The following is an 18,002-nucleotide window of genomic DNA, read 5'->3' as shown; positions in this document are numbered from 1 at the left end:
TCTGCGTTGGTTTCGTGGGGGTTTGTACTTCGGGTAACCGTTGAATTCTATGCAATATCCGTGGGTTATGGTTGATAATACCCATCGGTCTGACGTTATTCCCTCCCATGCTGATAGGAACGATGTTAGCCGGCCCCCGACCGGTGATGCATGGGAGGGGACCCGGATCTTCGGGTCATTTACTGGTATTGGGCGTGGAACCTCTGGGGCTGGAGCCACGACCTCTTCCTCTGCCACGCCGTTGGCCTGAACTGGGTGTTACCCTGGTTAGAGGGCCAGTTGGTAGCAGAGTACGATTGTTGTTGGTTTTGCTGCTGTCTTTGGCCACGAAAGGAGCGTCTATTACCATAGCCTCGCCTGTTAGGGGGTCTAGATATTTGATCAAGAGTCTTGATGGTATCAAACTCTTTCTTAGCATGTTCTAGTGCCTCATCCACTGCCTTCCCAAACAGATGCGTCTGTTCTATGGGTTTATTTATGAGGGAGGCTTGGGTTTCGGGTTTAAAACCTGAATTGCGTAGCCAAACGTGTCGTTTGAGAAGTATTCCCTGAACCAGGGAGCGGCCAGCAGTCTCCGCGGCATCTAGGGAGTTTTTAACGATGCCCTGGTTTACAAGTGTTCCCTCAGATATTACAGTTAGCAGACGTGACCGCAGTGGTTCAGGTGCGTCCTCTGCCTCGCTGCGCAGCTTGCTCCACTGTGCATCTGCGTAGCTAGCTAATAGGGAGTTGTTATTAGCAATTCTAGTAGAGAAGGCGGCGGAGGTCGTGATTCTCTTCCCGAGTGCGTAAAGCTTCTTGCCTTCTTTGTCAGGTGGTGCTTCACTAGTGGATAGTGGTACCCCTGCTCTTTTTCTTGTGTTGGTAACTACAAGGGAGTCCGGAATAGAGTGTCCTCTGATGTATAAAGGGTCAGAGGATGAAGGGCTGAAGAGCTTTTCTATTCTAGGGTTGACCCCTCTTACTAAAGCTGGATTAGAAAGGGAAGGAGAAATTCTTCTCTTAATAGAAGCCAGGAGTGGAATACACTGGCTAACAGGGGCTTTTTCTTTAATAACTCTTTCTACAAAGTCTATGTCTGGAAGAGTTTCCCCTGTGTCAATCTCAAAATGCGCTGCTGCCTTGCGCAATAGTGCATTGAGGGAAGGTTGGTCATCTATGGGAGAGGAGTTCCCAATATGTGAATCCTTGAGAGGAGAAGGGTGAAAGGCATCAGGGTCTGAGTGCACTGATGGGGATTGCCAAGGCTGCACTGACGAGGATTGCAAGGGCTGCGAGGTAGCTGTATCCTCTTCGAAATTAGTGTAAGGATCTTCTTCGAACCCCTCTTCCTCAAGTTCTTCTTCCCCACCCAAACACTCCTCATCTTCCTGAAGGTATTGCTCCTCCTCAGTGAGGTCATATAAATCTGTGGAAGGGGGAACCAGCCTAGGAATCTTGACTCTAGGGTCATCCTGGGGCCATTCTCTTTGTCTTTTGTGAGTGGGAGGGTCTTGGTTTCCTAGGAACCTTTCCATCTTCTCCATGCAAGAATGGAGTCTTTCAAGGGTCTCATGGGGTACCCCTGAATAGTCTAGAGGGGGGAAATCTGTGTTTTCACCTTCGAACCGCTTCGAACGCTCCCACAACGTCGACGAGAGGTTTCCGTCTCCTTCTGAAAAGCCCTCCGGTAGTTCAGAAGCGTCCTTCGATGAAAGGGGCAGTTCTTGGCTACCTTTGTGCTTTTTCGCCGCGGTATTCGACGTTTGTTTCGTCGTCCGCGCACGTTTGTCTTCGGAGACAATTCTCGCTAGGCTCTCGACAACGAGTTTGTCAGTCGAGGGCTCTGGTGTCGACGTGGTGTGCGTTGCGCGTTGTACCTCGACGGCCGCTCTATGGAGCGTTACGTCGGATGTTTTTGGGGTAGCGCCCGTGTTAGATGAAAGCCCAATCGCTGGTCGCGGCTGCGTTTGCGGGTGGGGCTTGAGACCTTTACGGTCTGCGGTAGACGCCGGAGTGCCCTGCGTCCCCTTCGGCGCTGATGGATCCTTCGTTCTCGACGAAGAAGAGCCGTGGGTTGTATGTTTAGCCTTATGGGGTTTATGTGCGTCCTTGTCGCCGGGGTGTTCATCCCCATAAGCAGGGCGTGAGCCGAGCACGTCGGGGACGGACGTCGAGGAGCGGGAACGCTCCTTCTGGGGGTTCATGACTTCCGCAACGGACGTCGAGTTATGGGCTTCCTCGTCACTTTCAGTAACAGCGGCAGCGGGTGAGGACACTGACTTCGACATCGCGTAGTCCGCCCACCTCTTAACCCTTCGTTCTTTAAGGGTTCTAGGTTTTAAGAGCTTGCAGGCTGCGCAGCTGTCCTCTTTGTGATCGAGGGGCAAGCAACGATTACAGAGCTTGTGCTTATCCTTCCAAGTATATTTGCCCCTGCAGCGTGGGCAGAACTTAAAAGGTGTCCTCTCCATAGCTGAGGCAATAATAGCTGGCGATAACAACCCCAAGGGAAAGAAAGGGGAGAAAGAAAGACATTCTCAAAGAGAAGATAAAAGTTCGAACCCCCACTCTCCCTACTGTATGTTGGCCGTCGAGGCCAGGCCACGTGTTCGGCAGCGCCGAAGGATCTCCTCCGCTCTTCCTCTCCGTCGAAAATCTGTTCGGCGGAGAAACAGCTTAACAGCTAACGTCGAGGGGAGGGGGAGGGATCGTTAATAATATATTAAGTATAACAAAGGACCGAGGTCCGTGGCAAGTATTAGCAATGTCTCTCTAGGAGCTCCGCGAAAGGCGACCAGGAACTGGGCGGAAAAAAACAATCTGAGGGACCTCGACGCGTGAGGGATTGTGGGTACAACGCACGTCACTATAGGGATAGTGTTACAGACACGCCTTGTCGACGTCCCCTTTTCGACTACGAAAAACAAAATGCAATACTCCGCAGTGACCACTGGATGTCGGACCTATGCACAGCATGTGATTCTAAGCAGATTAACAAACATCAGAAAAAAGGTTACTTCCTTGTAGTATTCCTAGCTTAATGAATCTGTATGGTTAGTAAGACATGCATTACTTACCGTAATAACATTTCTGATTGTATCTGCTTAGATTCACATGCTGTGCATATAGTCCGACATCTAGTGGTAATCGTGGTGTATTGCACCTTTCTTTCGAGGATCGAAAGGGGATGTCAACATGGGCGTGCCTGTAACACTATCCCTAACATGACTAGTGTACCCAAAATCCCTCCGATTGTGTTTTTTCTGCCGTGAGGGAGCCTTACGACGATCGTGAGTACAAAGAGAGGTGTAAGATGTCCCATGTTCCTTCTAAGAGGGGAGGAAAGGTGGCCACATGTGAATCTAAGCAGATACAATAATCAGAAATGCTACTACGGTAAGTAATGCGTGTGTTCTGATGCTTGTTAAGCTGCTTAGAATCACATGCTGTGCATAGACCAGCGAGCAGTACTCAGAGATGGTGGTGGAATGTGTGAAGGAACAGTAGCAAAGAGATGTCTTAGCACCGCCTTTCCACCTGCGAGTCAGACCTAGAGATTGTATCTAGGCAGTAGTGTTGTGTAAAGGTGTGTACAGAACTCCAGGTTGCTGCTTTACAAATGGACTCAAGATGAACATTTGCAATGAATGCTATGGAAGCCCCAGTGCCCAGAATAGCGTGTGCTCTAGGCTTGAAGGGCAGATCTCTCTTACCAAGAGTGTAGCAGTGTGATGCAGTTTACAATCCAGTTAGAAATGGCTGATTTATAGACGGGGTCCCCTTCTCTACCAGCAGCAGCTACTGAAACGAAAAAAACTGGTTGTGTTTTTTTTTTAGTGGTTTAATTTTCTCCAGATAATATATCACTGCTCTCCTCACATCAAGTGGAGGCTTATTTCTGCCACGTTAGTGGGGTCCTGGAAGACGGTGGGTAGTTCTATTGATTGGTTCACATGGAACTTTGAAATAAATTAAGGCACAAACCGTGGGTGAGTGTGCAGGACCACCTTATCCTTGTGAATTGTGACAAATGGGTCTTGAACTGAAAGGGCCTGCATTTCACTATCTCTCCTTATTGATGTAACTGCCACCAAGAAGGCAGTTTTGTGAGTGCTTTAAAGCTAGCCTTATGCATATGTTCAAAGAGGTCCCATTAGTCTAGTCAGTACAAAATTCAGGTCCCACCGGGGAGCTGGGTTGGAGACAGCGTGGTGAAGTATTTTAACCTCTTCCATAAAAGCCTTGATCATTGGCATTTTCCACCACAAAACCTTTTTCTGGGACGTGGTGTAAGCTGAAAGTGCCGCTAAGTGAACCTTTAAAGGAACTGAAAACCAGGTGAGTCAAGTACAGGACAAGATCTGTTGGTGTGCAATCAATAGGACTGATGCTCTTGGCATTGCAACAGATGGCAAAGCGTTTCCATTTAGTGGAGTAGCAATGCCTAGCATTAGGATGACAAAGTGTTTCCATTTATTGGAGTAGCAATGCCTAGCATTAGGTTTTCGTTCTTCCCCAAGTACGCATCTTTGAGGAAGTTGAAGGTGTCCAAACTCTATGCCTTCAGGAGCCAGGCTGCTAAAGTGAGAGTTTGCGGGCATGGATGAAGTGTCTCTCCTCCGTGTTGTGACTGCATGTTGAACAGGCATGGCAGCTTCTTTGCCGGGGCGACTGAAATTGCCATCAATTGAGAGAACCAGGGTTGGCAGGCCCACATCGGTGCCACCGGAATCATTGTGACTGGTTCCTGGTGCATCTTGAGAGTCAGGGGGGTGGGGGGGCGTAGACAAATTTGCCTGACCCGGTTATCCAGAAACCGTTCCCTTTGTAGCGGTTCGGTGGGTACCTGGAGCCGTAATCTGGGCATTGCGCGTTTTCCAGGGTTGCGAACAAGTCGATCTCTGGGTAGCCCCAGTCTGCGAAGATGCTGAAAACGGTTATAGGTCAAATGTTCGAATCAAAATGGTCGAATGACAAAAGGGTCGAGTCAAAAATTCATTTTTTTTGTGGGGAGGGGGGGGAATCCAGCCACCAAACCTCTGTTTTTGGTGTAATAACACCTTTTTTTACCTAACCCGACCCTTTTGTCATTTGACCATTTTGATTCGAACATTTGACCGGACACCGCTGAAAACAATGTCTTCGTGTAACTGCCATTCGTACTCTAACGGGTAGTGGGAAGTCTCCGCTGAGCACACCCGCCAGCAGATTGAGTTGTCCTGGAATGTGTTGCGATAGGAGGAACATCTTGAGTTTGAGAGCCTACTTCCAAATGTTTTGGGACAGTTTGGATAGCCCTGGAGAATGAGTGTCCCCTTGTTTGTTCAGATAATACATGGCAGTGGTACAGTCCGTGAGGACTAGGACTGTCTTCCCCTGGAGGTCTGTTTGGAATGCCTTCAGGGCTTTGAATACTGCTAGCAATTCCAACAGGTTTATGTGGTTGCTAGCTACCGCTAGGGACCACATGCCGTACACCGTCCAGTGAAGGAGACGAGCCCCCCACCCCGCCCCATCAGATGCGTCTGTGGTGAGAGTGGATTCTACTGCAGGGGTGGTAAAGGTTTTCCCTTGCAAGAGGTTCTCCCGCTACCACCACTGCAGTGACTGAACAAGGGCTGCCGAGTCAACCACTAGAGCTTCCCAATGTCCGCTGACCTGACACCATTGGTTCGAGAGCCACTCTTGCATGGGGCGCATGAGCAGAAGTGCGTGTGGGACTAGATAAATGCAGGAGGCCTTCATCATAAACAGTCGCAAGACCTTGCATATAGTCACCTTGTGACTGGCTATACAGTGAGGGATCTGGAACAGCAGGTTTTGAACCTTCTCGGAGGGCAATACAAGCCCATCTTTGGTCCGAATTAGAGCCCTCAGAAATTGCTAGACTTGGCTGGACTTTTTCTCGTTGATCGAGAATCCCAGAATGAAGAGTAGATCTACCGTCTTCTGGGTATTTAATTGGCATGTTCCATACAAATCCTCCGTTATTAGCAAGTCGTCGAGGTAAATATAGACTGGAATGGACTGCCTGCGCAGTTGAGCCGCTACTACCGCCATTACCTTTGTAAACACCCTTGGGGCTGAGGCAATGCCGAAGGGGAGAACTTTGAACTGATAGTGCTTGTCCTTTATCATGAACGTTGGGTACTTTCTGTGCGCTGGCAGCATTAAAATATGAAAGTATGCATCTTTCATAGCCAGTGTTGCTATGTAATCCCCCTGCGTTAACAGAGGGATTACTTCCTGTAAGGTTGTCATTCTGAATTTATGTGGTTTACACTGAGCGGCTTATCTCCTCAGTCAGACACCCTGCCAGTGAGAATCTGGTGAGACTGTTAAACCTTGATGAACCAGCAAGGTTGACTTCCCGTAACAGTAAAAGAGTTTTGAAAAACCCTAACAAAGTTCATAGGTACAAGACTGGGAAAGGTAGACCATCAGTGAAAGGAAATACTGCAGTGACAGATAGAAATATACTTCTTCAAATGTTGGATACATGTAAGGTGAGAGAGACAGGATACCACAGAAGCAATAAAGAAATAATAGAATGAGATTGCAGCGCAGTTGGATTGAAAAAGCAGAACAAATGAGCTACCTGGTAGAAAGGGCAATCGTGAGGTTAGGTCCCTGTGATTTGGGCAATGCAGTTGTGGGGAGCAAATGGGAGCCCTTTGAGAAAGGTGGGGGTTTCTACAAGAGGGGCAGATGGTGATTGGGTAATGGGAATAAGGGTTCCGATTGATGGGAAGGACTTTGTACTAGAGGAATTGAGGGCTGTTTGTAGTGTGTATACAGTGGGGGAGATCCTTCCCATACCTGTTAGAGAGCCATATTGCTTAAACACATCCTTGGCAGAGGGTCCCAGAAGAAGGAAGACATCAATAATCCCACTTTCAGACATCCAGCGTACATCGGTCTGGGGGGTTTCACCACCTCCGTGCATGTAGTCCAACATCTTCCCAAACAGCGTCTGTAGAAGAATGAATTGATCATGACATCTTGTTCTTTACCAACCAGTCGTTGAACATTCTGATGTAGGGCCACCTTACCAGATGACAATATAGCACAAGACTATCCTACAACACCTGTCTACCAAATTCCCCCCGCCCCATCAATTAAATTAAATCCTATTTACATTTGACAATTGTGCAAGATGAGATCTGCTAGATTCACAGCTGTGTATAATTCTGCCCTGTTAACGTTTTGTCCAGAAAAAGTCTTTAAAATCTCTGAAAAGAAAATCACCCTGTTAGCATTAACTGAAAGTACCATTTGTTATGTGTTCATTTCTTTGCCAACAAGCCTAGCCACGCAACATCCTTTGTGATGAGATTTTGTGTAAATCTTACCCTCTATCCTGATCTTCCCAGCTCCACTGATGTACTCCCGAAGATTATTTTCAAAGTAGAGGCAGAATTTCTGCCACCAATTCACATCCCTGCTGGGGCTTGGTTGTTGCTGGGCAGATTCTGGGAGGTTGGCTGTGTTAGGCAGAATTGCATGCAGTACCCTCTTGGACCAACACACACAATTAGGACTACAGGTGTAAGACAAAACCAACCTTTGGTATAAGTCTGTACCACACAGTTTTGGTAGCGAGCTGACCAGCCAGGCTTATCTCAAGAGTGAATGTGAGCAGTACAAGTCATTGCACAAAGGACTTTCAATCACAGTGGTTCAAGTAGACACTTATACTCATGGTTTCTTGGTAAAACACTTATTAATTTAATACACAATCATTTAGAACACATGTCACTTCACTAAAAGGAGGCAACTTAATATTATATACCAATACACTCCAATACAAAACTAAGATTCTGAGACAGTTTGAGCTCCCCTGAAATAGGAGCCACATGGCAGTTCAGTTACTTAGAAGTGAGCAAAAAGGCATAAAGTAAGTAGAATAGATCACATATACTTGTTAGACAGTGCAAATAGTTCCAATTCACCAGAAGAGTTCAATTCAAGCCAATAGGCCTAGGCCAAAATCAATGGGCTAGTGTTCTGGATAGGAAAGAGCCTCCGTTTAGGCGAAAAAGAATTATTTGTTGGGTCACAAACTGATTAGGCCTGCAAGTTGGGAAAGTTTCACAAACTTTCACCGCAAGTGTGGCGTTCTCTCAATCGGGTTGGCACAGTACCTTAGTATGAAGAAACAGATGCAACTGAAGTTGTTGGTTCCTGGCAGTTCCTGCAGATCTCGCTGTTCCTGAGCCTCAGACGTGGGGACAAGAGGGAGGACGTCGGGGGACTCCTGCACTGCACGGGATCGTCGGAAAACGCAAACAAAATGGAGTCACTTCAGTTCCAGTAGCTGTAGATTCTAGCACACAAGCTGGAGTCCCTTTCCCTGATTAATCCTAACCAGCCTTGAGAATGGTATCCAAGTGGCTTACGAGTTGATTGGTCCCACCAACTCAAAAGGGAGAAGTCGTCCTTGAAGGGGCTTCTCTGTCGAGATGAACTTGGCAATCGGACCTGCAGCATGGCTTCACCAGGCAAACCAATGGTCCAGGAGTTGCAGCAGCCGTCCTCTTCTAGCTCTTCTTCGATTATTTCATTCCAGTGGTGTACTCTGCTTTCCAGTCCAAGAGACTCGCCTTTTAAACGGTACTCAACCTTTCATTACAGCCTAGCAATCACTCACCCAGCAGGGTGGCTGTCCTTGCCAGACAGTCAGCCAGCCAATCACGCCAGAGTGCATTTGGGTCTCCTAGGAGACCAAGCACAGGGAGTCGGGCACCTGCTTAGGAAGTGTCCTGCCCATCCCAGACACTCAGGCGCCAGAGGCGGTCTTCAGTCCTGAAGTCCGTCAAAGACATACAAACAAAGGGACCAAACCTGTTTTGGCGCGCAGAGGCAAACACTAGAAGGACCTTTCCAAAAAGAAACGGCAAAAAAAGAAGACTGGGACCTGTTTAAACAAAGGGGCTTAAGGTGCCATCTTGAAAAACATGGCTCCCGGGATTTTTAGCTACCGGTGTTCGACATCGGGAAAAGTCATGGTAGTTAGTTGTAAAATCACTGCCACCAGCCTTTTCAATAGGAAAGGGTAGCATTTGACTGGTACATGAGTATTTAGACACAGTATGTAAACCCCTCCAGCAATCCATTGTCAATATTGGACAGCCACCTCCAAGTTCGAACGTGGCAAGAATCCTTATTGAAGGGCTGTGGTTGCTCCCAGCCTGAATTCTGAATAGGACAAGATGAGCTTGACCACTGGAGCTAAGAAGACCCAGAGACTATGAAGACCATCAAGGTAAACCAGAGGACTTCTGCAGAAACCAGCATTGGCTCAGACAAAAAAAAACTGTCACAAACCTCTGCCTTCTGTTGTACAGGGAAGAACTATGCAATGTGTCTTCCTCACTTTGATGGGTGGGACCAAATGTTCAGCTGTCATTCTCAAGTTCCATTGCCTGTGTATGGTTGTCGGAGCATGCACCTTCGCATTTTGATTGCAAGACTCGGATCCAGCTGTGCTTTGTTGCAAGGACATCCTCCATGCCTACTGGCTGGAACTGGGACCCCTTCGGTGGTGATAGTGCGCGGCACAAATGTCCATTAACATCATAGGCACACTTAGGGCTCTGTTGGAATACTGCTAATCTGCTGTACTACCCTCCACCAGGAGACGAAACTGCTAGAAGCCCACAGTCCTGCCACCAAGCTCCTCCTGACCCTGCCCGGGGTCAATGCAAGCCATGCAACCATCATCCGTGAGGGTCTCCATCGAGGAACGGACCACGAGTGCCTACCTATTCCTCCCAACCATCTGAGGTCCTCAAATAAATGAAGAGAAAACCAGTGGTGAACGCTCTTGGGCCCGCAACTAGACGACCATGCAAAACCACCTCAACTATGAGGCACGTCTTCCCCAGAGATTATCTATCACTTGGGACTGTTTAACTGTCTAGGAGCTCAGGACCTGAGATCCCATCTCTTGAACCACTCCCCTCCTCATTGGGGCCAAAGTCCTGTTTAACTTCTTGTAATCCGGGCTGGTCCAGGGTAGTGGTGGTGTTTCATTACTTCTACGGGTCATGCTTTAAGACCCATTTCACCTATTGCTTTTGCTCTTCACAAACTCCTTTGAGCATTTTACCTACCCTAGCTAAGTAAGCTCTCTTTCTTATCACCTTGACTCGCTGGAACATGTGTGTGACACCTAAATACTCCCAGCGACTGTGCCCACTAGGGATGGACTTCTGAAGACCAAGTATATGGTGCAGAGGTGTATGTGGTGTGTGTGATATTGTTCTCCCTACTGTCTGGATAGAATTTGTTGTGTGATATCGTTCTCCCTACTTTGTGGGTAGCATTTGTGGTTTGAATAACTGCTTGTGATATTAAAGTAGTGGGCAACCCATCAATGGTTACCCAACCTTCAACCGTATACTTGTACCTTGATATTTGTTCTTACTTTTGAATATTAGTGTACTACTATAATAAATTAGTGTTTTTTTGTTTAATACTTTCTCTTATGTGTCTTCTTACCTACTGTTTCTGCTGTGTGCAAACTTTACTGCACAACAGTGCCCCTTCCCTACTTAGTCCACTTAAGAGTAGTTTAGCTCAACTGGCGCTCTGAAAAAATGAACTTACCTAGGATGAAAAAAATTGACGCAGTTGCAGGAGGTCCTCCGCAGAAGTCCCTCTGAGCACGAAAAGCAATTAGAAAACAAAAATAAAGAGGTAAAAAGCAAAATATAATAAATAAAAAGTAGGGGTCCCGTAAAATGAGAATGGAGGATCCCTAAAAAATTGAATTCTGCCCCAACACAATTCTTATGTATATGGTCCTATGATAGACTATATGACTTCTAGGATTAAGGATATTGTTGAGCACCACTTTTTGGACCTATGGTTATTTTATCACCCGACATTGGTTTTGTAGAGTAAGCTGGTGGCAGCTGTTTAGTTTTTGCTTCGCTAGGGGTGTTGCCGATTTTAGTATCCATTAGTAGCCCAATGGACTGTGGAGGAACAAACAAGTAAGAAGGCATACTCATTTATGTACCTCCCACCCCCGTTATAACGCCATTGCACACCATTATATTTAGTTTTCCACTCGCCATGTTTAAACCACTGTCTCTAGCTTGCATGAGGCGGGATGTAGAGTGTACTGCGCATGTCACAGTTAGAACATCACTTTCCCCATGCCGAAGGAATGCTCGCCTTCACTGTTAATGCTTATGTATATCCCTTCTGGTATAGGCAAGTGTGCTCTGCTCTCGCTTTCCTGCTAAAAGGTGACTGCGGGTGCAAGCTTTAGGGAATATATAACCCATATTTAGGGAGTAGATTCACCTTGGAGCAATGTATTACGCTATGTTGTTTTCACTGATAACACTAACAAGCACAGCAGAGTGCAGCTGGCATCAAAGGTCGTATGATGAGGGTTTGTTCTCAGTCAGAAAATTGTTGCAAGGTGTGACCTTGCCAGGTTGAGACCACAACCCTGCAATTGGAACTCATCTATTGATGTGGGTATAAAAGACCGAAGCACAGGATGGAGGGTGGTTCACTTGTGCCGAAGTCTCATGTCACTGTTGGTTAGGTGTCTGCTACTGCTTTACTAAAAGTGTTAATTCACTAATTGTGAGTGGTGATTTCTTCCACCACAATCTGGTGTCTTAGACATTGTGGATTCGCACTGCTCTGCGGCCGGACCTAGGGCCACTGAGCGCACTTCCCAGCGATTCCATTGCACCAAGAAAGGACGATTTCCTCAGAAGGGATAGCTGGCCGGAGTCCCCAGAGACTCAGGCAGGGCAGACAGAGCAGAAGCGGAAGCAAAAGCCCATCGAAAAATCATGAGTTGGCAAGCACAGGTAACTGCATCAATGTATTGTGATGTTGTGTATCGTGTTGTCTGAAACTGGTCAAAATATCTGTATTTGTATTTAAAGTATAAAATCTGCCTGAGTAATAGGAGGGGAAAGTACACTGACAAAATTGGTTATCTGAAGTAAGAAAAGTGAAGCAGTTGGCCACTGCAGTGTTAAAAGCAACGCATCCATGCTCCGTACTGACTTAAGAAAACAGGAGACTGTGGTGCCGGTCAGAGTACTGTAGGACAGAGTAGTGACGAGGATGAACGTGTTCTGCATGAGTGCAAAGAAAACATATTGGATGAGAGGTCTGCGATTGCCTTGTCTCAACCCAGACCATGTCACTTGAAACCCTCTTTGTGCAACACAAGTTGTGACCCTGCTTTATATTTCCCAATCTCTTCTATCCTAGTATGAAAGCTGTAACCGGCTGTGTTTCTATCGATTATGTGCCCTGTCCTTTGACCCATACCTACCCACTTCTCTTAAAAAAAAAAAAAATATGATATATTATATACACATATATATATATATATATATATATATATACATACATACACACACACACACACACACACACACACACACACACACACACACACACACACACACACACACACAGGGTATAGGCTGTGAAACAGCAGTCGTATGAATTTGACCAACACCTGCAGGTGTCTATGAAATGTATGTAGGGGTGGGGGACAGGGCTCAGGAGAAATGCCCGAGCCGCCGAAAAGACCTGGCAGAGCGGTTAAGCTAATGAGGCGTACCCACACCACCAGCCACAGGACTCAAAAGCGTCCCGGTGCAGATGGGGTTAGGACAGACCTGGATCCGAAATAAGCCATACCTTGTCTTGACCTCAATAGAAAATGTTCAGGGCAATCTAGACAAGTGTCACTTCCTCCTAAAGTAAGTCCAGCACACATGTTTACTCACTACTCGTCAAAGCATGCAAGTACTTGGAACAATGGCACAAATATACGCAGACGCGAGTCCCTTAGATGCTTTACCCAGGAAGGCATATTCGATCTAGACAGAATAACCGATTCACAAACAGCGTTGGAGAAAAAGGACCTACTTGTACCCCAACGCCAGTTGGACAGCTACCTTGATTGGTATACTGAAGCCACTAGGAGACTGACCGAAACTAAGACCCGGGCACTAAGACTCAAGTAGAGCTCCAAGAGCAAGTAAAATCCATGAACAACGAGTACGCTAACCCGCAGGTCCTGACCCACACAACTGGGTACAAACTATTATATCCCATTCTCCAACGGGAGACCCTGTTGAAAGAAAGCCCTGAAGATATTTTGGACTGACGAATCACGGGAATTCATCCGTTCTCACCAAGGGGGAGTGTCCGCCCCCCTCCAACTCCAGTGAGACTAGGTAGGTGAGCCTGCTCCGCAACACCCTCCATAGGGGTCGGAGAAAGTGGCACCTCACCGGGAGAGACTCCCCTTTAGGGACAAGGGCTTTGTTCCTGCGAGGAACTCCGTAGAAAACTGGCCAATATCACCTCTTCAAATATGTGCTGTGAAGCAATCTCTATGTGCTATTGTCAACATGAAACTAAGTATTCCTTTAACTAAGGAATCCCCATTAACTGAGACGAGGAAGATGGCCTGTGTGTTAAACGGGATATCATATCGTGCCCCCTTTTTTTTATTTATTGGCCTAAGCCCAGTCGCTCTGCGGAGAAAACCACGATGCAAAGTTCCGATTTTAGATCCACTTCGCTGCCATTTTAGGTTCATCCGCCATTTTGATTTCCATTCCAATGTAACTCTAGTCTAAAATGGTGGACAGTGTTGCCCGCTTGTAACAGCCGTCCTGAACCTTGTACGATAGTTAATGGTTAGACTGTCTGTTGGCCGAATGTTTTGGTTGAGTAAAGAGACCTTGTCCCATGCTTCACTTGTAGACAGAGGATTGTCTACGCCAATAAGTCTGATCCACGGACATACATCGACCACAATGTTGAGCAAATATCGAACGTGGACACTGGCTGAACTGCATTGTAAAGGACATGTGCTAAGGCTTATTGTTGAATCCAAGAACACACTGTTGCCATTTTAACCTGTTTGTATGTAAACCAAGAATGATCCATGTGCATATTGTCGTACAAGCCATAAGTGAACTCAGCACGAACTCAAGACCATGGATTATTAACTTGCAGAGGGGCTGGACATTATTACTGAAAATGTATAAAATGCACAAATGTCTAGATGTCCAGTACCTCTCACTTCTCACACCGAAAGGGCTGGTATTCGTTGTGATATACTGAGGGCCAGATCGCTATCTATCTGATTTAGTTTCTTTGTAACTGTACAGTATTAGAATAAATATCCGTGAATCTTTATTAGCCCGTGTTTGGTGTATTTCCTTTTGTGGTACTCAGCCTCGATATTTCTTTGCTTTTACAGGTGGGTCCCTATTTGGGCGCCATAAGATTGATGCCATCTCGTTGAAGGTTGACGCGGCTATTGGACCGGGATCGGACAGTGAAAAAAGGGGGCCCCTTTCTTGGATGAGAAACGATACCTCAGCAGTACAGCACGATCCAATCCCTGGACGGTGAGCCCACGGTCCAAGACGGCATCTTGACGAGGGTCCATATATCGAGGCGGGCAGATTTGCCGAAATCACCAACCACGTGGGTCCTTTGAGTTCTTAGAAATCCGATCGCACCTCCTTAGTTCTTTGATCAGGTGAGTCGTGACCCGATTCTTAAGTATCATGATAATTTGTTTTGGCGCATTGCACTCGCGAGTACAATAATTGACCAGGTAACACCAGTATTCTGATATGCCTCGGAAATTGTCTGCCTGCTTCAGGGCGTTATTACGCAGTGACAGACAATCTTTGGACTTTGGCCAACCGGTGCCAATGGAGGGGTCGCCGGCGTGTACTATGTACTGTAAGCACAGCATTGGTAGTATAGTGTTTAATGATATTTGGCACAGACAAACTAGACATGCTTCCGAACTTCAGTGGCCAATCAATGGTAGTTTTGAAATTCCTTGCATAGAATACTTAGAATCTATATTATTAAAGAAAAAGGCTAGACCCGCAGCATTTGATGCATTACAGAATTGGAAGAAAGAAGCTATGCAGCAACTTAAAAGTAGGGGAAAAAATGCACGCTGTCATATGACTAACTCCGAAAAGCATTGTTGTATTATCAAAATAAACAGTCTGAGTCAGTTAGGAATATGGATAGGGCCTTTTCTCTTGGTATCCAGAAAATGTATCCTTCTAAAGAGTCATGTATCTGATGAGCTGATTGACAAACTTCTAAATGAACTAAGGCCTGGTGCCACCGCACCACCTCCGTATGTTCCTATTCCTGCTGTTTTGCCTCTTCCTGCTGTTATTCCTCCTCCCGTAGTTCTTCCTGCTCTTCCTATCGCCCCTCTTGTTGTTCCTCTTCCTCCGGCTGTTATTCCGCCTCTTATTGCTGCTCCTCCACCTGCTCCTCCACCTTTGCCTGCTGTTACGGGTTTGGTGGGTTTGCCTGCTGTACCAGTGATAGCACCTTTATTACCGAATGTACAAGATTTGCCTACTCTTCCTCTTCCAAGTGGTTCTGTGCCACGTGTAGTTGATCGGGGAGCGGGATCAAGGGTTGTAACTCGTAATACTGTGTCTCCAGAGAGAAAGCATGAATTTACTGCATGGACTAGACACTGTATGGAGAGGAGTGAACAAGCTGATGTTTTTGCCACACTCTCCAACTTAGACAATTTTCCTGAGAAAAATGTTTTTATTGAAGGTTTGGGAATTAATTTACGTATAATGTGGAACAGATTAGATGATATAGATCTCCCACAAGGGTTGAGGGATCTGAATGTTTTAGCATATTCAAGAGATACTGCGGAGAAAGTACATGAGCATGTTGAGAGGGTTTTTGAGTATAGAAGGGTATTGAAAAGGTTACTGAATGAAGATGTTGTTGGAGATAGTGTGGACGCTTTGTTAGTACAGAAACTGTTCCTTCATTGTCGTAAGTAAATAAATGTGGAAACAACTATTTGCAGAAAAGATGCGATTAGGTGGATTTCAGACATGTCGATAACTCCTGTATAAGTATATAACACGTATAGTCAGTATACGCCAGAAATGCAGAGGAAAGTGATACAAGTAATGGTAGAGTACCTGCAGGATGAATGTATAAAAAGAAAGATTTGTTGTCCTGCAGAATATCTTTAAGAGCTTTTTCGTTTGACACCTCTTCAGCTGCTTTAGCGCTCAATTTAGCTCTGTTGCTCAGTAAGCGTTCGGAGTTGCCTACTTCTCAGTTGCCTAAGAGAGGTTCCCCCGACATTTGTCCCAAAAGTTGAGATTCCAGCTAATGCCGCAGCAGATACACCTGCTTAGGATATCCCTGCACATTATGTGTCGCTGTTTGTTCACGTCCCGTTTTCAAGACAGGAAGTGAACACCCTTAAACAATCCATTCCCGATATTAGGAAGAATCCGACAGGGTTCTACAAAGAGATAGTCTGTCTTGCAATCATCAGTATTTACCTTGAGCGATATCGATTCATTTCCCATGCCCCTACCTGTTGATTTGTGGAAACAGATTAGGACTGTAGACGATGTACCAGGGTTAGGAGATACATGGGATAATATGGTCAGATTAGACAGAGGCCAGCTGGCGAAAGACCACCACAGGTAATACTGACTTTGCCAGATAGGATAGTCACGAAATTGAAAGCTATAATTGCTGAAAGGAGGATTATTTGGGACAAACTTACTGCTTGTGTCCAAGGGAAGTCTGAGGGTGCTACCGAATTCTTTAATCGGTTTGAACAGGTGTTTTCAGATTTCAGTGGGCAAGATTTGAGCACAGTCTGGAAAGTGACTATTTGCAGACAAATTTGTGCGTGGATTGTTGCCTGACATCCAGTCGCAAATTATGTCTTCGGAGAGCGCTTGGCAGGCTAAGTCTCAGACTGAAGTGTTGCATATGGCTCAGTACTATGAGAAGCGTGTCAATAACAAAAAAGGAAAGAATTGAAAAAACAAAGGGAGACCTGAAAACAAAAGTTTTATTACAGCAAATTGTTAGAGGCCCTAGAGGGGGTAATTCACAGTTTAGGGGTCAGTATGCTCCACGAGGAAATGCGCCATTGAGTCCTGTAAACATAAACCAGTGTGCTTATTGCAGACAAGAGGGTCATTGGCGTGCACAATACCCGATCCTCCAGCAGAGGTCGAATAACCCATTTGGTAACATGGGTAGACGATCCAGAGGCTGCCCTGGGGCAGGGGGTCCTGGTAGAAGTTAGTTTTTGCAGCAACCTTTTTCGCAGGATAATCAGGCACAGAGTGTGGATAATAGAAACATTTTTGCTCATCCTTCTGCTACTTACTTCTCTGAAGAACTTCCTTTTGAAGACATTCTGTTTCGTTAGGATTGCCAGAAGCAGGGTTTGGAACCGACGCCTATTCCCGTTAATCATAAAGGTCCCTACGTTGAGATGATAGTGGGACGTAGGAAGCATCTATTCTTGATAGATCCAGGGGCACAGAAGTGTTCCATTGACCATTCATGGGTTCCAAACATTCCACTGTCCGGGCAAACCAATGTTTCTGTAGGGTTTTCTGGCACACCAGTAGTCTGTCCGGTTTCTTCGCCGGTACCGATTACCTTGGGTCCATTCACGGACCACTGTCCATTTCTTTTGACTACAAACTGTGGAGAGAATTTGTTGGGGTTGAATCTGTTGAAGGAATTAAATGCGGTAATTCATTGTTCTTCGGAGGGAGTGCGTTTGACGATTTCACCACAGCAACTTTCTGTCTCTCAGTTCTTCACCAGACCTTTGCCACCGGAATTTTGTGATGTTCGAGTGTTTGTGGGCAATTGATGATAATGATGTTGGTGTTCTACAAATTGAGCCGGTCAAGATTATTTTGAAACATGGAGTAAAGTTGCCACGTATTCCCCAGTATAAGATTTCAGTTGATGGTGAGCAAGCTTTGAAATGCATCGTCTCTGATTTTGTGCATCGTGGGGTAATTGAGGAAATTGCAGGTCGTTTGTGCAATAGTCCGATTTTTTCTTGTGTACAAAAAAGGTGATAATGCAATTCCTTTTTGTTTCATTATTGATTTACGTGCCATCAATAAGATTGTTGCTACACAATTTCCTATTGTACCTGATGTGAC

General features: G+C 46.1%; 1 protein-coding gene across 2 annotated transcripts in view; it reads right to left on the bottom strand.

Moving 5' to 3' along the window:
• Positions 1 to 18,002, bottom strand: part of GANAB (glucosidase II alpha subunit) — a 919,668-nt gene that overhangs the window by 498,769 nt on the left and 402,897 nt on the right. For both annotated transcript variants that reach the window (XM_069645184.1, XM_069645185.1), the window contains one exon: positions 6,802 to 6,955. In XM_069645184.1, the coding sequence (XP_069501285.1) occupies positions 6,802 to 6,955 (154 nt within the window). The remainder of the gene's footprint in view (positions 1 to 6,801; positions 6,956 to 18,002) is intronic.

This window comes from Ambystoma mexicanum, chromosome 2p (genome assembly GCF_040938575.1).
Source record: "Ambystoma mexicanum isolate Mex_15411 chromosome 2p, UKY_AmexF1_1, whole genome shotgun sequence".
Classification (NCBI taxonomy): domain Eukaryota; kingdom Metazoa; phylum Chordata; class Amphibia; order Caudata; family Ambystomatidae; genus Ambystoma; species Ambystoma mexicanum.
The sequence above is the reverse complement of the archived record's forward strand: the minus strand, read 5'-3'. Positions and strand labels throughout refer to the sequence as shown.